At 39.9% G+C, this 21,560-nt stretch overlaps 1 protein-coding gene across 2 annotated transcripts; it reads right to left on the bottom strand.

The window, feature by feature from the left end:
• Positions 1-118: 118 nt before the first annotated feature.
• LOC127421266 (uncharacterized) lies at positions 119-20,751 on the bottom strand. 2 transcript variants are annotated; one of them, XM_051664156.1, is made up of 7 exons: positions 20,581-20,751; positions 19,533-19,775; positions 11,071-11,754; positions 10,905-10,993; positions 8,476-8,676; positions 8,316-8,385; positions 119-2,142 (listed from the first exon to the last, which is right to left on the bottom strand). In XM_051664156.1, exons 2-7 carry the CDS (start codon positions 19,629-19,631, stop codon positions 1,999-2,001), a joined length of 1,287 nt encoding a protein of 428 aa, XP_051520116.1. In that variant the 5' UTR covers positions 19,632-19,775; positions 20,581-20,751; the 3' UTR covers positions 119-1,998. The 2 variants fall into 2 exon arrangements, with proteins under 2 accessions (XP_051520116.1, XP_051520117.1); XM_051664157.1 differs by lacking the exon at positions 20,581-20,751 and adding an exon at positions 20,216-20,551.
• Positions 20,752-21,560: the final 809 nt, after the last annotated feature.

Below are 21,560 nucleotides of genomic sequence, written 5' to 3' on the forward strand. Positions count from 1 at the left end.
AGATTATCTCAATCAACATTGTTGTTTCTGTCCATTCAGTTGCAATGATATTGAACAGGCTAGGTTTAAATATATTTTCCTAGAATTTGGCCAGACAGAAGAATAAAGACCAAAGATATTGATGTCCGTATGCATTTTATTTTTCACACAATATATTCACACCAGGTTTTTGGGTAATCACACATCACCAGACCATTGACTTGTGTTTTCATATGCTTCCGTTTTAACAGGATCTAACCCTTTGGAATTATCTGAGTTGTACAGATTGCTGCATGACCATGTTTCATGCTTAAATGTTCATTTAAAAGCACAAGCACTTGAAACAGATGTGTTCTCACACATAACATTGCCTTTTTCTTTCTGACACAGGAGGTCCACTCACATGCTTTTTCTATGTATTTACCACTGGAGGCTTATGTACTTTGAAATGTTCTTGATAAAACTGACATAATTTGTAACTTTGTGAACAACACCAAATGAGCTGACACAAAGCCAACTGTTGAACTAGTGGTGATGAATGAATCTGAGCTAAACTGAACAATTAACCTGGATAACAATAACCCATGCAATGTTAAGGATGGGGAAAGATTTAATTTTGGAAGCATGTAGTCTTACATAAAAGAGTGTTTTAATTTACATGGACGGCGTGGCATTTAAAGTAAGACCAGTGCAGTACTAGATTTGGCAATTTGAGAGCAAGAGTTGTATTGGTCACTAAGTGTCACCAGTTGACTCATATGTTGAAAACTGGCAAATAAATAAAGGGCAAACAAGCACAAATCCATAACGGAAACAACTTTTCTCCATTCAAAAGCAGTCCCTGTCATTGTTTCCCTTAAATTTAATGAAGGCAGCAGCAACCCTAAAGACTTTAATTGAGTTAAGCTACTTGGTAAATTAATTGGTTCGAGTGTTTATTTTCAGGAACCATCCTTGAAGCATTCACTCAACATTCAATCAATGCAACTGATGAAATCTCCAATGAATATGTTAATACAAAAAATATATAATTAAGCAAACCATTCAAAATAGACAATATAAATTAGATCATCACCTTTCCAGATAATCATTTCCACTGTGATCTGGAGTTGCCCTGATCAAATCTTTTTATTTGGACTGTGCTTTAATGAAGCTTGCAGTTTTACAGCAGACACTAACACAGACCAGAAACTGTCTCAGCAAAGCTGCCTCAAGGTACTTACAGTTGGCCATTAGTCCAGGGCCCTTTAAATTTACAGTTATTGTGTGCATCGAATACATAATTGTGTTAAGAAATAATCTACCGTTTAGTGAACGATGGCTCCAATGATGAGGGACATTGGATTATTCTGTCTTACAGTGTAATATCTATTAAGCTAGACTTTGAAAGCTGTTGCAATACAAACTAGTTATACATTTGCATGAGTGCAGAGGAAGCTGTTTAGAACTGATCTGCGACCACTTCATATTAGGTGTCTTTAACTACTATGTAGTTAAGCATTTGATACAATGTACTTATTACTGTATGTGCATACATGTTTTTGCATTGTACTTACGTTTAAAGTACCTGTGATGAATTACATCTGTAATTACACTGTTAACCTTACCTTAAACCCTTTCCCAGATCCCAAAAACATACCTGTATCTCAACCTAAGTAGCAGCAAATGTGGATCTTGTGAGAATTTTGCTGAAAAAAACATGTAGTTACACAATAAATACATTGTATTGTATGTATTTTAATGGTATTACATAGTAGTTAAAAACACCTATTATAAAGTGGGACCCTTATCTGATATAAGTGTATGTCATTTAAATTCAAGAGTGGACACAGGAGATAACTTCAAGTGACAACTGTTTTAACTTGTTTGTTTTTTTCCTGCATTTCAATCAAAACTCACAATTTGGCTCTCTTTTTATCTTACGCTCTGCATCTTTTTCAGTCTTTTTAATGGTGTAACCAAACACACATCCTCCTGAGCATACACATCTACAGGCATTGCCATATTCATCTTTGCAACTCAGGCTCGGGCCTGTCGGAGGGAAGACAGCAGGAGTGGGAGCAGGTTGAGGGCTGGTCGGTGTTCCTTAATGCCCAGAGCCACCAAAGCCCCAGCCAGCACTGAGGTCACTTTAGGTAGCAAGGGAGGGCGAGCCTGCATAACCTGCCAACCAGAGAACAGATAAACATTCAGGTTTAACCGGGTATACGTGCTGGAAACAACATCATCACAATAGACAAGATTTAAGTTTGCCAAAGCAGTCTCTTTAAAAAAACAAATTTTTTTAATCTATTCAAATATGTATGTAGTACATAAAAACCTACTATAGAACAGAGACATACATATTATAGACATGTTTGTGTATCCACTTATTCATATGAGATAATAGTATTTAACTAAATAAAAGGTACTGAAAAAAAATATTTTTAAATGAAAATAAATGTAAGATTACATAATAATAATAATACATTTTATTTGTATAGTGTAACATCCGAGGTTGTTACCCCTCCTACCAACCACCAGAGGGAGCCCTCTCAAGAATACTAACTCTGTACCGTTTCTTCTTTGGTGACTTCCTGTTTAAACTATATAAATACCATGCTGTTCCATTTTGACTTTGCGAAGTATTGCCAGTTTACCCTGCCTTACCAAGCGTTTTTCCATTGCCTTTGCTGATTGTTTTCATGTTATGACCATTGCCTGTTTTCCTGGATTTACTGCCTTTTGGATACCCCTTTGTTTTGTTTGCCTTGTTGGACTGTCTTTTTGGTTTATTGGATTATACCGCTTGCTTTACGACTACCTCTATTTGCCTGCCGATTTGGATTGTTTGCTTGTGTTCATAATAAACTTTAAGCACATGGATCCTAACACCGTCTCCATGGCCAGTGCATTACAGAATACTTCACCTAACATGGATCCAGTGGAAGTTTCACAGCTCCGGGCCGCATTCGCGCACCAGTGCGAGGTATTAAGGGGTTATTAAGACCAGCTGAACAACCTACGAGTTGCCAACGGATGTTTGACACAATACATTCACTCGCTGCCAGCTCCCCATGCTAAACTGGTAAGCTTTGCTCTACCTGATAAGTTTGATGGTTCTGCTGAAAAAATGCCAGGGTTTTTTATGACAATGCAAGGTATTTTTCTCAAATCAGCCTGAATCATTTCATCAAGATGCCAGGAAATGTTCTTTTTTGATTTTCATGCTAACCGGCAAAGATCTCGACTGGGCCACTGCTGTTTGGGATAATGATACTCAAATCCGGGTTTCATTTGATTACTTCATTCAACAAATCCACGAAGTCTTCGAGTATCCAGCGGGCGGCCAAGATATCCCTGTTCAGCTACTTCATCTACGCCAGGGTCATCGATCAGCAGCGGATTATGCAGTTCTGTTCAGGACACTAGCGGCTCAGAGTGGGTGGAATGATGTCGCTCTGAAGACTCTGAAGTTTTCTGCGAAGGGCTTAACCTGAAACTCAGGATGGAACTGACCTTCAAGGTGAAGGTACGAATATTTCTGAACACATAACTATGGCCATCAAGATTGATAACCTGCTTCAGAATGCTTCACGGCCTCAGTTTCGCTTCACCTCGATTTCTACAGTCTCAGTACAGGCCCCGGCGTCCACTGTATCATCCAAACCCATGCAAGTTGCTTACACTCGCATTTCCATGGAGGAACGCAGACGTCAGTGCAACAAAAACCTTTGTTTTTATTGTGGCTCACCAGGTCATCTCAACGCTGCATGCCCATACAAGAAATTAAGTTCTCCTGAGTCAAGGCATAAGGTGAGTACAATGAACACTGTATCACACATTTCACATAATTTTCTGTTACCTGTAGAGGTCTCCATTGATGATAATGTAAAGTATTTTACAGCTTTAGTGGATTCTGGTGCTGCTGTTAATCTCATTAATCAGGAGATTTTACAAGAACTCAACATATCCACCATTCAATGCTCCCCAATGATTAACATCACCACTGATGACAACACTCCTATTGGTACTGGCATAACCCAACAGACTGTTCCGATAACCATCAAGGTTGCAATTTTTCATGTAGAAAAAAATCTCAATATATGTCATCAACTCACCCAAGCATGCTCTTTTCCTGGGTCATCCCTGGCTGGCCATCCATGACCCATCGATACCTTGGAACCAAGGTGAGCTCACACAATGGTCAAGTTTTTGTCACAAACATTGTCTCCATGTTGCTGTTTCCATGCCTTGTCTTATCACCAGTATTGAGAGCCCCGAATCACAGAAGGAGCCCATGATCCCCAAGGAGTATGCAGAGTCCAGTGAGGTGTTTAGCAAATCAAAGCTACACAACTTCCTCCTCATCGTCCATGGGACTGCGCCATTGAACTTCTGTCCAATACAGCCCCACCGAGAAGCAAGGCATATGCATTGTCACACCCCGAGACCCTCGCCATGGAGAATTACATTGAGGAAGCCCTTGCCTCCGGTTACATCCTTCCCTCTACCTCCCCAGCTGCTGCAGGGTTCTTTTTCGTAGAGAAGAAGGATGGAGGTCTACGTCCCTGTATCGACTATCGAGGCCTGAACTCTGTCACCATAAAGTACCGTTACCCATTACCGCTTATCCCCTCAGCACTTGGAACAACTCCGTGAGGCAAAGCTCTATACCAAACTTGATCTGAGAAGTGCTTATAACCTTGTCAGAATCCGAGAAGGGGATGAGTGGAAAACTGCTTTCATCACCACCAGGGGGCACTATAAATATTTGGTCATGCCGTACGGACTTGCTAACGCCCCCTCGGTTTTCCAGTCTTTTATCAACGAGATATTCAGAGACTCACTGAATTATTGTGTGGTGGCTTACATTGATGACATCCTCATCTACTCACAAGACAAGGAACAACATATCCAGCAGATCAAGACAGTTCCATCACATCTCCAGGAACACCAACTATTTGTCAAGGCAGAAAAATGTGAGTTCCATACCTTCCATACCACTTTCCTAGGCTAGGAAAGCCATAAAGGTGTAGAAATGGATGTCTCTAAGATAACAGCTGTCACCGAATGGCCTCAACTTTCAAAAATCAAGGAACTACAGCGGTTTCTGGGCTTCGCCAACTTCTATCGCCATATCATCAGGAATTACAGCATCATTGCAGCTCCACTCATGTCGTTGCTCAAGGGAAAGCCCAACAAATTGCCTTGGAACGATGCCGCATACCAGGCCTTCATCTCCCTCAAGTCAAGCTTCACGACCACTCCAATACTAAAACATCCTGACTCCAATCTTCCCTTCGTCGTTGAGGTAGACGCTTCAGATTGCGGGATTGGAGCGGTCCTGTCACAACGTCACAGAACACCAGGCAAGCTTTACACTTGTGCCTTTTTCTCCAGAAAATGTAACTCTGCAGAACGTAACTATGATGTGGGAAATAAGGAATTACTTTCCATGAAAGCAGCCCTTGAAGAATGGCGTTACTGGTTAGAGGGGGCAGTCCACCCTTTCCAGGTTATCACCGATAACAAAAATCTTGAATATATCAAGGCAGCCAAGAGATTGAGCCCACATCAAGCCCGATGGTCATTGTTTTTTACCAGATTCAATTTTACAGTCACTTACCGCCCTGGCAGCAAGAACAGCAAGGCAGATGCACTTTCACGCAGACATGATCCACCCTACCTCCAACCTCACCCTGGGTCCATTCTGCCACCATCTGTCATCATAGCACCGATTAGTTGGGACATCATGGAGGAGATATGAGCACAACAGCGTGAACCGTCACCTCCTAACTGCCCCCCGACCAAGCACTACGTACCCCAAGCTCTATGTCAGAGGACTATCCAATGGGTCCACACTTCCTTGAGCACTGGACATCCTGGCATCCAAAGAAATGTTACCCTGGTGCGTAATTCCTTCTGGTGGCCAACTTTGATTCATGATGTAACTAACTATGTAAAGTCTTGTCAGGTGTGTGCCCAATCCAAGACCCCCAGAGAACTGCCCACAGGTTGCTTCAACCAATGCCAATACCACAAAGACCATGGTCCCACTTGTCCATCAACTTCGTCACAGACCTGCCAAACTCCCATGGTAACACTATCATTCTGATAATAATAGATCGATTTTCTAAATCATGTAGACTTGTCCTTCTCAAGGGTTTACCCACTGCCATGGAAACTGTTAATGCTTTGTTCCACCAAGTCTTTAGGGTCTATGGAATACCAGAGGACATCGTGTCTGACACAGGTCCACAGTTCACGTCCCGAGTTTGGCAGGCTTTCTGCAAACAACTGGATATCAATGCGAGTCTCACCTCTGGTTACCACCCTCAGGCCAATGGACAGGTGGAACGTCTAAATCAAGAGAGAGGCAGATATCTTCGGAGTTATTGTAGCCATGAACAGGAGAAGTGGAGCGAATACGCACAGAATTCCCTCACTCATACCTCTGTGGGTCTAACCCCCTTCCAATGCGTGCTGGGCTACCAACCCCCAATGTTTCCTTGATCAGGAGAACCTTCTACGGTACCAGCAGTGGACGACTGGATTAAGTGAAGCGAGAGGGTGTGGGACAGTGCACATGTCTGGCTACAGCGAGCGGTCAGAGCACAACGCTTTCAGGCTGACCGACGGAGGCGCCCCCATCCCAACTATCAGCCAGGACAGAGGGTCTGGTTGTCCACAAGGGATCTCAAGTTGCAGCTACCCTGCAGGAAGCTCAGTCCAAGGTATGTGGGTCCTTTCAGAATTATCCGGCAAATAAACCCAGTTACTTACCGTTTAGAGCTTCCTGCTAATTACCGCATCTCTCCTTCCTTCCATGTGTCCTTACTGAAACCCGTCCACCCGGCGTCTGGCTCTGGAACCACGGATTCTGAGCCTCCACCTCCATTGGAGGTAGATGGAGCCCCAGCGTATATGGTCAGAGAGATCATTGACTCAAGACGACGAGGGAGCCAGATGCAATACTTGGTGGACTTGGAGGGCTACAGACCAGAGGAGATATCATGGGTAACCGCCAAGGACATATTGGACCCATCCCTGATCCAAGAATTTCATCATGCCCATCCTAATCGTCCAGCACCACGACCAAGGGGATGTCCCAGTAGAAGAACACCAGGAGTTGTTCGTAGAGGGGGGGGTTCTGTAACATCCGAGGTTGTTACCCCTCCTACCAACCACCAGAGGGAGCCCTCTCCCGAATACTAACTCTGTACCGTTTCTTCTTTGGTGACTTCCTGTTTAAACTATTTAAATACCATGCTGTTCCATTTTGACTTCGCAAAGCGTATTTCCATTGCCTTTGCTGATTGTTTTCATGTTATGACCACTGCCTGTTTTCCTGGATTTACTGCCTTTTGGATACCCCTTTGTTTTGTTTGCCTTGTTGGACTGTCTTTTTGGATTATACCGCTTGCTTTACGACTACCTCCATTTGCCTGCCGATTTGGATTGTTCGCTTGTGTTCATAATAAACTTCCAGCACATGGATCCTAACGCCGTCTCCATGGCCAGTTCATTACATATAGCACCTCTGATACATTAAGTGCAACTCATAGTGCTTTAAAAATCAGAAATTAAAGTGACTGCACCAAAAATAAATCTTATTTAATAATATAAAATATATCAAATGAAAAGTATAAGAAAAATAAATAAGTAATAATTAAAATACATTTATTTTTAATTTAAAATAAATGTAAAATTAAATAATGTTAATAATAATACATTTTATTCATATAGGACCTTTTTTACATAAAGTGCAGTACATATCAGAAATGAGTCAAAGGAAGTGACTGCATTGAAATAAATAGTATTTAAAGAACATTAAATAACATTTTAAATATAAAATTAAAAAAGTATTTAAGGAAATAATTAAAATGCATTTATTTTTACATTAAATGTATAATTTAATAATAATAATATTTGTAAAACATTTCATTCAGACTACACTAAATTAGAAGAAAACATTCACACATTCATGCATACCTACACATCAACCTAGTCTTTAAATTCTTTTACAAATGTGGATACTTGGAGACGGTCTAGTTTTAATTGGTAGAATGTTCTTGAGGGCATTGTGGTTAAAAAGCTGCTTGACCTGATCTTTTATGTACACAAAACACTGTAGATGAAATATTATTTTACACAATATTCACTTTAAAATATATGAAAACAGGACATTTACACTCTGAAGTGCAGACTTGCTTGTCCAAGTACAGTTAATGGTCTAGGCCAATATGTGACAATCACTAAAAACTACAATGCATTTTTAATGCATTTTTTAACCAGTTTGTTGCTGAAATGGACACCTATTGGCTAAATCACACTAAATCAGCAAGCAAGCTCACCTTTTCAACTTTATGACAGTGTATTTGTCCATCAGAGCCAAGATAGAAGGTGGAGAATGCATCATAAGTTCTGAAAAAAAAAGAAAAGAAGATATAGGCTGGTTTATTCACAAAGAGGAATGTAGGCAATGCTTTGAGGTGCTGTCAGAGCATGTCTTACTTGTAGAGTTGGCTCTTGTCTTTTTTGTAAAAGAACACAAGAAGGGAGTGGAAGGGCAGGCCTTTGACTCTCCAGCGAGCTTTGATGGAGCCATCTTCTGGATGCTTGGTCAGCTTCAGCACTTCCAGCTGAGCCTCCGCATAGTAACACAGACACATCAATCGCCAAAGTTTCAGGGTCAGCTGGTAAGCCACACGGCCCCTTCAGAGATACAAGGCAGACATGACACCAACCAGCAGTGCTTTGTAAGGATGTCAGTATTTCAGTACCAAGCCAATACTAAAATTAAAAAAATAACAATACCAGTCTTTCTACAGTATTGGTTGGGCTAACTTCATTTAGTACCCAAATGTGGTCAAGCAAGTCATGACGGAAATAATGGTGTGAAAGATAGCACTTTCTGATTGTTTATTCATTGTTAGCTTGTAGGCTAATCTAGAAGCTGTAAACACAGGATGTTATAATTTTCTGACTTTACCACATGCATTTATTAGCAGAATGTTACCAATAGAATCTGAACCTCGAAAGTCACAGACAAATTACATCACTAGGCTTTTCAAAGGCCACAGCTGTTGTGCCGTTTGCATTACAACTGTAATGGTTATTTGATAATGTAACACTGCTGTTAAACACTTCAAGCACTGTTTATTTTGTTCCTTTGTTTTAATTTTCTTTCTTGCTTGTAATTTGTTTCTGTATTCTTTATTTTATTTCAGACTGTTTACTTTAAGTACATTTTTACTTAATTCTATATGCCATGGTTTTAATTAAACTTGTTAATATTTCTATTCAAATTTTACTTATTTTAAATAAAGGAGTGTGTTCATTAGCTTATCAGTTTTTGCTGTTTTTTGTTTGTTTGCTTATTTTCTTAGTATAGAGAAATTTCTATACTATTAGTATATTAATTCAATTTGTTAATATTTATATTAAAATGTAACATTTTAAATAAAGAAGTGTGTTCATAGCAGTTTTTTATTGTTTGCTTGTTGGTTTGTTTTCTTAGTATGGGAATTTGTATGTTTGAATTAACTTTGATAGTATTTATATTCAAATGTAACTTTTTTTCAATAAAGGAGTGCATTCATTGACATTTCATTTTTTCCGGGGGGGTTTTCTTAGTATGGAAATGTATGTCGTTTCTATAGCATTGTTTTAATTAAAATTGTTAATATCTATGTTTAAAAAAAATAGTTTTTTTAAATAAAGGAGTGCATTCATTGACTTCAATTTTTGCTGTTTTTTTGTTGTTGTTTTCTTATTATGGAAAATGAATACATTTCTATAGCATTGGTGTCGAGTAAACTGAAATTTCCTTGAATGTGATTTTGCTTCTTATGGTTGAATTTACATTTACATCTATGCATTCAAGCTATAAATTTTATTAGTATGCATGTTCCCTGGGAGCCGAACCACTGACTGCCGTTTCTAGTAGAGGTAGGCCAATATATCGGTTCTGCCGTTTAATCGGTGCCGATAGTTGCTTTCTAGAAATTGGAACTATCGGTTATCGGCAAAAATCAATGTCGATAGTTGCCGACAGTTTTTCTCTTTATTTTAACACTTTGTGGGGATTTTCTGTATATAAATCTTTCATCATTGACAATATTTATCCACATTTTTTATCTTAACTTCAACACATTTTGTCTTATATTGAGAACTAAACTAAAACGAGGGCATCAAAAGAAAAATTTTACTATTATTTATGCATTATTTCTTTATTTATATTACCTTTATTGATTGTTGAGCTCATGTTGATTTTGACTGACAGTGTCCCAAGAGAAAAGCAAAGACTTTTTATATAATCCCTGACTCTTTTTATATAATCCCTGACATTTTCGACAAGCGATTGCTGATGATGTACTGTTGATGAATTACTACTCATACTGTATTTATTAGCCTGTCTGACAATGATTACTTGTTTCTATTGTAATACACTGTAGATGATTGTAAGAATGCATGTTTTGTTTCCCCACAGACATGTCAAAAAGAGTCCCCTGTGTGTTTCGGGTTTATTTATAGTTAAGAGACCAACGCTGTGCACCAAATTTTTATTTTTTCTGGTTATTATTGGGATTTTGGTTGCACAATAAACTGCATGTGGGATTTTATTCATTTTGTACTCTTGTAGCATTTATATCTGTGCCCTTCAAGAAAGATAAGACTAAGAAAATCATATAAACACTCAATAAATAGATTTTAAAAATAATCTGCTGATTAATCAGTTATCTGCCTTTTCCACCACCTTAGTTATCGGTTTTGGCAAAATCCACTATTGGTGGACCTCTAGTTTCTAGCGCCATGCTCTACCAGTTGAGCTACAGAGATTTCAACCTTTTCAGTAAAAACGTTTCTGGGGTTCAGGACAGCTTGTATCACTGAATATGAGGAGTAAGATGTAAAAGAACATGTATCTAGAAACTGTGTACCTTGTCTTGGTGTTCAGAAGACCATTGATGAACTCGACATCTTCAGAGTACATGCTGTAGTCATGATTTTTCACAAAGAAACTGGGCAGCTGCAACACAGTGTAGACCAGTCAATAAATAATAACCCAAACCCATTCGTAAGCATATAGAGAATAGAGCGTCATACCTCCACCCTCAGCTTTTCGTACATAAGGGCAAGTTTTTCCTCATTCTCCATGTCCTTCTGACTAGAACTCTTGTCCACACTCTCCATCTTAGTATGGCTGCAATGTGTGACATGGAGGGCTGGACAGAAGCTCTGCTCTTCCTGTCCCCATCTTATTTTGTCCTCTGTCTCCGAGTGAGACTCTATCCTGGGGCAATGAAAGCAATAGAAGCAAGATCCCAACATAAATGGGGCGGGACATCCCTCAGTCTCAAACAGACTTCTGAAGGAGCCTCTCTCCCTCAGCTCCTGCTGGGGCTTTACCTCAGTCCCTAGCTTTCTGGTAATGCTTATATCATCCTCTCTCCTGCCATCAACAGTGGTTAAAGGAAAAAACAATTCAAAGTGTCTATTGGGCTCCAAAGCCAGGAGCTCGCTTAGCTTGGCCTGCCCAAGCAGTGGCATCTCCACCATGGTGTGCTGCACATCGGTCTCCCCGGGTTTGAGCAGGACACACAGGCTGACGGCCTCCTCCCACTCTGCCTCCTCCAGGCTGGGAGCTCTGTTGGGCTGGCAGGCATGGTGGAAGGGATGGGATAGGGCTGGCTGTTTTACGGACTGGTAGCGTAGACCGTTCGGAGGGGCCAAGGCCCATGATGCACTGCTCAGAGTCCTACAGTTGTCATTCAGGTGAAACTCAGTTGTCTGCAAATGGAACCGAATCTAGTTAGAGAATGGACCTACAGTGGCCCTAAAAAGTATTTGGACACTAAAAACACACTTAAAAATGTATGAACATCATTGCATTAGATAGCAAAATAACAAAAGCATGTGACATTTTCAAGCTAAACATCTCATAAAGTTTGTTTGGTTTAAAATTATAAGACAAAAGACATACTGTTCAAAATGAGAATAAGAAGTATTTGGTCATTTTCTGGTTGTCAAACTTAAGTCAAGTCATTTTTATTTTTTATAGCACTTTTCACAACAGACATCGTTTCAAAGCAGCTTTTCAGGAAATTATGCTATAACAGAAAAAAAGCTTTCATTGTGCAGTTTGATAAAAATGTGATTATAGATTGTGCCCAAATAAGTAAATATTACTTGTATTTAGATCCTCAGTAAGCAACCCAAAGGCGACTTTGGCAAGGAACAAAAAACTCCATAAGATGTTGTTTAATGGATAAAAATAACCTTGGTAGAAAAAGGCTGACTTTGGAGGCCAGAAACCTTCTGGATAAACAGCATGAATATAATGCCAGTATTTATTATTTATGTGTAGTACAAGTCATGATTTATAATTAGTCAATTAGTAAACTAAGTAAATGTTAGGGGCATATGTTTAAACAAATGGCATAGGTGGAAATTAGTGGAACATGTCCACAGTTAATGTGATGTTCTGGTTTAAATAAAGGTGTAGGCAATATACAGGTGCATCTCAATAAATTAGAATGTCGTGGAAAAGTTTATTTATTTCAGTAATTCAACTCAAATTATGAAACTCGTGTATTAAATAAATTCAGTGCACACAGACTGAAGTAGTTTAAGTCTTTGGTTCTTTTAATTGTGATGATTTTGGCTCACATTTAACAAAAACCCACCAATTCACTATCTCAAAAAATTAGAATATGGTGACATGCCAATCAGCTAATCAACTCAAAACACCTGCAAAGGTTTCCTGAGCCTTCAAAATGGTCTCTCAGTTTGGTTCACTAGGCTACACAATCATGGGGAAGACTGCTGATCTGACAGTTGTCCAGAAGACAATCATTGACACCCTTCACGAGGAGGGTGAGCCACAAACATTCATTGCCAAAGAAGCTGGCTGTTCACAGAGTGCTGTATCCAAGCATGTTAACAGAAAGTTGTGGAAGGAAAAAGTGTGGAAGAAAAAGATGCACAACCAACCGAGAGAACCGCAGCCTTATGATTGTCAAGCAAAATCGATTCAAGAATTTGGGTGAACTTCACAAGGAATGGACTGAGGCAGGGGTCAAGGCATCAAGAGCCACCACACACAGACATGTCAAGGAATTTGGCTACAGTTGTCGTATTCCTCTTGTTAAGCCACTCCTGAACCAAAGACAACGTCAGAGGCGTCTTACCTGGGCTAAGGAGAAGAAGAACTGGACTGTTGCCCAGTGGTCCAAAGTCCTCTTTTTAGATGAGAACAAGTTTTGTATTTCATTTGGAAACCAAGGTCCTAGAGTCTGGAGGAAGGGTGGAGAAGCTCATAGCCCAAGTTGCTTGAAGTCCAGTGTTAAGTTTCCACAGTCTGTGATGATTTGGGGTGTAATGTCATCTGCTGGTGTTGGTCCATTGTGTTTTTTGAAAACCAAAGTCACTGCACCCGTTTACCAAGAAATTTTGGAGCACTTCATGCTTCCTTCTGCTGACCAGCTTTTTAAAGATGCTGATTTCATTTTCCAGCAGGATTTGGCACCTGCCCACACTGCCAAAAGCACCAAAAGTTGGTTAAATGACCATGGTCTTGGTGTGCTTGACTGGTCAGCAAACTCACCAGACCAGAACCCCATAGAAAATCTGTGGGGTATTGTCAAGAGGAAAATGAGAAACAAGAGACCAAAAAATGCAGATGAGCTGAAGGTCACTGTCAAAGACACCTGGGCTTCCATACCACCTCAGCAGTGCCACAAACTGATCACCTCCATGCCACGCCGAATTGAGGCAGTAATTAAAGCAAAATGAGCCCCTACCAAGTATTGAGTACATATACAGTAAATTAACATACTTTCCAGAAGGCCAACAATTCACTAAAAATGTTTTTTTTATTGGTCTTATGATGTATTCTAATTTTTTGAGATAGTGAATTGGTGGGTTTTTGTTAAATGTGAGCCAAAATCATCACAATTAAAAGAACCAAAGACTTAAACTACTTCAGTCTGTGTGCATTGAATTTATTTAATACACAAGTTTCACAATTTGAGTTGAATTACTGAAATAAATGAACTTTTCCACGACATTCTAATTTATTGAGATGCACCTGTACAGGTAGAAATGTGTCAACCAGTACAAATTTTAGTATCGTTTCTATTGCAGATGTGCAAAATGCCACTGCATGGTAGGGAATATGTGTTCCAATCAGAGGTTGCACTACAAACAGCTAATCACTGTATTATAATTTGAGCTGTTGGTTAAACATGTTAATTTAGTCAGATTAATTATATTACAAATATTGCATAAAAAAAAAATATATAATGCAATTAAACATGCCCCCAATCCATACGTTTATTCTGTAATAAGGAATGTTCCTACCATTGGAGCAGTTCAAGTTTGATGTACCACCTTGATGTGGCAGTAGGGGGCAGTCAGTGCACTAGCTAGACAGATTCAGAATCAGAATCAGCTTTATTGCCAAATATGCTTACACATACAAGCAATTTGTCTTGGTGACAGGAGCTTCCAGTGTACAACAATACAAAAACAATACAAAAACAGCAGCAAGAGATAGATAATAATAAAAAATAAAAAATAATTATACACATACGTACATACACACACAGACACACACATACATACATACACATATGTAGAGCACTCTAATACAAATCTGTTATATGTTATGTACAGTGCAAATACAAATCTATTATGTACAGTGCAAATGTTTTTTTGTTTTTTTCCCCCCAGAGGAATGAAATGGCAGAAGAGGTTGGATGTGTTGGATAAATATAAAAAAAGACTAAACTGTGTATTGCACATAGTTATTGCTCAATGGGGCAATTTAATTGTTCATGAGATGGATAGCCTGAGGGAAAAAAAACTGTTCCTGTGCCTGATGGTTCTGGTGCTCAGAGTTCTGAAGCGTCGGCCAGAAGGCAACAGTTCAAAAAGGTAATGGGCAGGATGAGTGGGGTCCAGAGTGATCTTTCCAGCATTTTTCCTCACTCTGGAAGTGTATAGTTCTTGAAGGGGGGGCAGGGGGCAACCAATAATCCTCTCAGCAGTCTGAACTGTCCTTTGTAGTCTTCTGATGTCTGATTTCGTAGCTGAACCAAACCAGACAGTTATTGAAGTGCAGAGGACAGGCTCAATGACTTGCTGAGTAGAACTGTATCAGCAGCGCCTGTGGCAGGTTGAACTTCCTCAGCTGGCAAAGGAAGTACAACCTCTGCTGGGCCTTTTTCACAATGGAGTCAATGTGTCTCCCACTTCAGGTCCTGTGAGATGGTAGTACCCAGGAACCTGAATGACTGCACTGGTGCCACAGTGCTGTTTAGAATGGTGAGGGGGGTCAGTGTTGGGGTGTTCCTCCTAAAGTCCACAATCATCTCCATTGTTTTGAGCGTATTCAGCTCAAGGTTGTTTTGACTGTACCAGACAGCTAGCTGTTCAACCTCCCTTCTGTATGCAGACTCATCGTCATCTCGGATGAGGCCATGACAGTGGTGTCGTCTGCAAACTTCAGGAGCTGACAGAGGGGTCCTTGGCGATGCAGTCGCTGGTGTAGAGGGAGAAGAGTAGTGGGGAGAGCACACATCCCTGGGGGGCACCAGTGCTGATTGTACAGGTGCTGGAAGTGAGTTTCCCCTGTCTCACAAGCTGCCTGTCTGTCAGAAATCTGGTAATCCACTGACAGATAGACATTGGAACAGAGAGTTGGTGTAAATTATTCTGGAGTATAGCTGGGAAGATGGTGTTGAAAGCCAAACTGAAGTCCACAAAAAGGATCCTTGCATATGTCCCTGGACTCTCCAGATGTTGCAGGATATGATGCAATCCTATGTTGACTGCATCATCCACAGACCTGTTTGCTTGATAAGCAAATTGAAGGGGATCTAGAAAGGGTCCAGTGATGTTCTTCAGGTGGGCCAACACCAGTCTCTCAAATGATTTCATGACCACAGATGTCAGGGCGACAGGTCTGTAGTCATTAAGTCCTGTAATTTTTGGTTTCTTTGGGACAGGAATAATGATTGAGCGTTTGAAGCAGCATGGAACTTCACACTGCTCCAGTGATCTATTGAAGATCTGTGTGAAGATGGGGGCCAGCTGGTTAGCACAGGATCAAAGACACGCTGGTGAGACACCATCTGGGCCATCTCGACTTTTGTTTCCGAAAGACGTGGCTCACATCATCTTCACAGATCTTAAGGGCAGGTTGAGTAGCAGGAGGGGGGAGGAGGGGGGTTGCAGGAGGTGTTGGTGTTTGTGTGAAGTGAAGGTCAGAATGGGTGTGGGGTGTGAGATTGGGCCTTTCAAATCTGCAGTAGAACACATTCAGGTTGTCAGCCAGTTGTTGGTCCACCACAGGGTTGGGGGTAGGAGTCCTGTAATTTGTGAGTTGTTTCATGCCACTCCACACTGATGCAGGGTCATTAGCTAAAAACTTGTTTTTCAGCTTCTCAGAGTATCTTCTTTTAGCCACTCTGATTTCCCTGTTCAATGTGTTCCTGGCTTGATTGTACAAGACTTTATCCCCACCCCTGTAAGCATCCTCTTTGGCCTGATGAAGCTGCCTGAACTCTGCAGTAAACCATGGTTTGTCGTTGTTGAACTTTAAATAAGTCCTAGAAGGAATGCACATATCCTCACAGAAACTGATATATGATGTAACAGTATCTGTGAGCTCGTCCAGGTCTGTGGCTGCAGCCTCAAAAACACACCAATCCATGCAACTGAAGCAGGCTTGTAGTTCCAGCTCTGCTTCATTGGTCCATCTCTTTACAGTCCTTACTACTGGCTTGGTTGATTTTAATTTCTGCCTGTAGGTTGGAAGAAGATGAACCAGACAGTGATCAGAGAGTCCCAAAGCTGCTCTAGGGACAGAGCGATATGCATCCTTTATTGTTGTGTAGCAATGATCCAGTATGTTCCTGTCTCTGGTGGGGCATGTAATGTGCTGTTTGCTTTTGGGCAGTTCAGGTGTGAGATTTGCTTTGTTAAAATCCCCAAGAATAATAACTGAGTCTGGGTATTGTTGTTCTGTGTCTGTGATTTGATCAGCCAGTCGTTGCAGCACCACACTCACACACGCGTTTGGCGCGATATACACACTCACCAGAATAAACTAGGAAAACTCCCGTGGCGAGTAGAAAGGCTTACAGTTAATAAAGAGCGCTTCCAAATTAGACAGCACATCCTCTTTAATGTTGTTACATCTGTACACCAACTTTCATTGATGTAAAAGCATGTTCCACTGCCTCTCGTTTTCCCCGTTAACTCCGCGATGCAATCCGCTCTGAACAGCTGAAAGCCCGGCAGATGTAATGTGCTGTCCGGAATGGCTTCACTCAGCCAGGTTTCTGTGAAGCACAAGGCAGCAGAGGTTGAAAAGTCCTTGTTTGTGCAGGTGAGGAGATGTAGTTCATCCGTTTTGTTAGGAAGAGAGCGGAGATTCGCAAGATGAATGCATGGCAGGGCTGTTCGAAAGCCGCGCCGACGGAGTTTGACCAGCGCACCTGCTCGTCTCCCTCGCCTGCGTCTCCTGAACATCAAAGCCGCGCCTCCAACTAAAATGTCCAGCAAAACGTCTGAATATTCAAAAACCGGGAAAAGACTGTCTGGTGTAAGCTGTCGAATGCTCAGCAGTTCGACTCTGGTAAAACTGACTGGAAAAAGATTTCTAAACACAGGACAAACAAACAAAAACAACAAAACAATAGGAGCACTCCACACCGAGGCAGCCATCATGAGAGTAAACTCAAGGCAACGTGCCTTGTTAAACAAATGAGAGCAGCTTGAGACAGACAGCTCAGCCTTCCATTAAGAGTCGGCGCACTTATTGACAGGTCGGAAACGCCTTGATTTCCAGTCTTTAACTGTCCAGTTTTGGTGAGCCTGTGCCCACTGCAGCCTGAAGCTCCTGACCCATATCTGCATGAATTTATGCATTGCACTGCTACTACACGATTGGCTGATTAGATAATTGCATAAATAAGTAGGTGTACAGGTGTACATAATAAAGTGTATGTATTTGATGTAATGTATTTGAATTATCTTAATTATAATATTTATCATTTTTATTTGGGGGCCTTTTTTAAGTAAATATTGATATATGTGGTTTTTTGCATTAAAAGGTGACTTTTCATGGGCCTGGGTAGCTCAGCAGGTAAAGACGCTGACTACCACACCTGGAGTCACGTGTTCGAATCCAGGGCGTGCTGAGTGACTCCAGTCAGGCTTCCTAAGCAACCAATTGGCCCGGTTGCTAGGGAGGGTAGAGTCACATGGGGTAACCTCCTCGTGGTCTCTATAATGTGGTTCTCGTTCTCGGTGGGGCACGTGGTGAGTTGTGCGTGGATGCCGCAGAGAATAGCTAAAGTCACGACACGCACTAGGTCTCTGCTGTAACACGCTCAACAAACTACATGATAAGATACGCGGATTGAAGGTCTCAGACGTGGAGGCAACTGAAATTCGTCCTCCGCCATCCGGATTGAGGTGAGTCATTACGCCACCACGAGGACTTAGAGCGCATTGGGAATTGGGCATTTCAAATTGGGGAGAAATGGGGAGGGAAAAAAAAGTGCCTTTTCTTACAATCTTATATTATACTTTTAATTTTTTACTTTTAAATAAATTTCATTATCTTTCAGATGTTTTTGAATCACTTTCCATAAATCATCATTCCATGGCTCCAATTCATCTGTGTTACCTGTTGTCATGGGAGTTCCTCAAGGGTCAGTTTTAGGTCCAATTGTATTCTCTCTCTCTCTATATACATTAGTGATAACATACCCAATGCTAGGTATCATCTTTATGCTGACAATATAAAAACGTACTGCTTTGCATCCTCTGTTTCACTAACATTTCAATATTTACAGTCTGCTTTTGACTCTGTTCAATCTTGTTTAGATCAACTCAAACTGGCTCTAAAAGCAGACAAAAAAAAATAAAAATAAATAAAAATCATGATTTTCTCAAATACCAAAGTTTGTCACCAAACCTTACAGATACTGTAACTTTTCAAAGCAACAAAATTGAACCTGTTACCAAGTATAAGTATCTTGGCATTGTACCTGATAACCAGTTTTCATTCAAGTCCCACTGATCACACTGTTCAGACAAAAACGCTAGCATCATTTGTTTGCAGATGCCACTTCTGGTTTTATATTTTGTAACGGGTAGAAAGGTCTTACACTGGGTCTGTGGACAGATATATATAACTATATATCTAAAAAAAAAAAAAAAGAATCTAAAAGAGTATCTAAATAAATATTCTATATATTTTAACTTAAATATTTTTATGTCTAAATGTGGTACATTAATGATCTGTTAATATTATAGAAGGTCATATTATTTGCTAGGGAAATCTAGCATTTTTATATGGCAGGGTTTAAAGGTTGAAAACCCCTAAGCTAATGCAATGTCAACAATGTTCATACATTTTTACCTGTGGCTTTTACTTTTTGGACCCACTCCACCTACCTTGATACACTGATTACAGTGCATTTAAATCATATTAAAACAACATAAAACACTACTAAGTCGATACATACCACTAGTATGAAAAAGATGTATACCTGACATAGACTCCAGCACTGTTTCATCATTGGTTGTCTGCCACCATGGTTCCTGACACACCCCACCCAAAGAGAGACACCCCCTCTGCACACAGCCATTCAAGTCAGGGTGCTGGGGCAACCTCAATGGACACTCAGTGAGATGGCATTATCATGCAACCCAATGAGGAGGAAATTGACTCTACCATTCAGCGCTGCCTCTAGTGACTCACTCCTTCACAGTGCAACTTCAATCCTTTAACTCTAGCATGGGAAGACAAGAACAATTACAATGCAATGCATTCAAACTGCACTTTTATCCACAGTGACAGTGAGTAATACTACAACAAAAGCAACCCATCCTAGGGTGTGACAGAAACATAAGAAGTGCCACAAAAATAGTCATGTGGTGCTTCGAGACTTTGAAATTGTAGCAGATATACGTAGACAAGATAGTAACTACTCAACTATAATAACTTACATTACATTTACATCAATTATCTGACATGAATTGAACCTTACGGTTCATTTAAGTAAGCTCCTGTGCTATGGCATGCTATGTGCTAAGAAAATGTATGCATAAAAGGGCAAGAATAACATTACATTTACCTTATACTCATTATAAAAACATACAAAAGACAAAGGATATTACATGGAACAATTCATTAAAAAAATGTTTGGACAACGAGGGTGGAGTGTGTTACCTAATTTAATTATGAGTCTGAACTGAGTTGTATTTAGGACCATATAGTAGAGTATATTATATTTACAGCTGTTTCAAGCAGATGTTTGCAGTGATGCAGACGGACACATGCACATCACGCTTTAGTCACACTTCACAAATCAACACACTCAGCCCAGTGCTGACAGTCTGATAAATACAAACACTCTTAAAACGAGCAAACCACACTGAACGATTAAAAAGAGGATACTGCCTCTACTTAAGTGTTCACGGATTATCGGTTAGCTGGCTTTGAAGTTCGTCAGATAAGAAGTAGGAAGTCTGTTGGTCTCCATACTATAAATGCCAGACAGTTAGCTGACCTGCATGTCAACATTAAATGCATACCTGTCCTCAATGAATCAAGTGAAAAGCAGATATGCGTCTGTTCAATGTGCAGATATGCTAGAGTGTGCCTAAATCCAATTGACGTAAATTTCTGAATGATTTGAAAAGAAGAAGAATCTGTTGTCAACGTTACACTAATGTCACTTCACTCGCAACGTCCTTGCCCAGCGCCAGTCTGCACCACTACGCAGGCGCGCATAACCTTCTAGAAACGGAAACGGCCAGTTACAGCGACAATTAGCGGCGAACACGAGCTACTGCAAGAGACTCACGCCGGATGTGGCGTTTTTTCTATTCAAAATAAAAGTCGGAAAGTCATAGTAGGTTATTGTTAATTTGTTAGTACTCCATCGTCAGTTGTTCCTCAGTTACAATTAAACGTGGAATAGTTTAAAAGTATGATAGAACATAGACTGAATTTTAAGATGTTCTTTCTATTGTAGTAATCAATAGAAAATTGCTTAAATGATGTTACAGCTCATATGAGTACATTTATTATTATTATTATTATTATTATTATTATTATTACTATTATAAACATATTCCTATGTGTTACATGCCACAGTCTGTGTAAAATGTCCATCACAGGCTATGGCATCTAACACATAGGAATATATTTGTATTCTGTCTTCTATAGCAGCTTCAATCTTGCACACTTTCTTATATTTGACATAAATATAGTTGACATAACTATATTTCTTATATTCGACATATGTTTTTTTTTAATTTAGTGTAAATTTATAACATAATACTTATACAGTATATACATATTATGATATACTACACTAGAATTAATAATGTATTTATATATATATATATATATATATATATATATATATATATATATATATATATATATATATATATATATATATTATCTAAAGTGGATTTTCTTGATTAAAAAATTGTGATCCTGCCTGGTAACAGATGCATGTAAAATGGCAAGAAAAATAATTTTTAGCTTAACATAAAGCTATATG

This window comes from Myxocyprinus asiaticus, chromosome 30, assembly GCF_019703515.2.
Source record: "Myxocyprinus asiaticus isolate MX2 ecotype Aquarium Trade chromosome 30, UBuf_Myxa_2, whole genome shotgun sequence".
In the NCBI taxonomy this organism is placed as follows: domain Eukaryota; kingdom Metazoa; phylum Chordata; class Actinopteri; order Cypriniformes; family Catostomidae; genus Myxocyprinus; species Myxocyprinus asiaticus.

Excerpts from the sequence above, each read along its gene's own strand:
- LOC127421266 (XM_051664156.1), bottom strand. The coding sequence starts at position 19,631 with ATGGCTGTGTGCAGAGGGGGTGTCTCTCTTTGGGTGGGGTGTGTCAGG. Across the intron at positions 11,755-19,532 it reads AGTGCTGGAGTCTATGTCAG|ACAACTGAGTTTCACCTGAA; the intron begins GTATACATCTTT and ends TTCCATTTGCAG. Across the intron at positions 8,677-10,904 it reads CTTCTGAACACCAAGACAAG|GGGCCGTGTGGCTTACCAGC; the intron begins GTACACAGTTTC and ends GTATCTCTGAAG.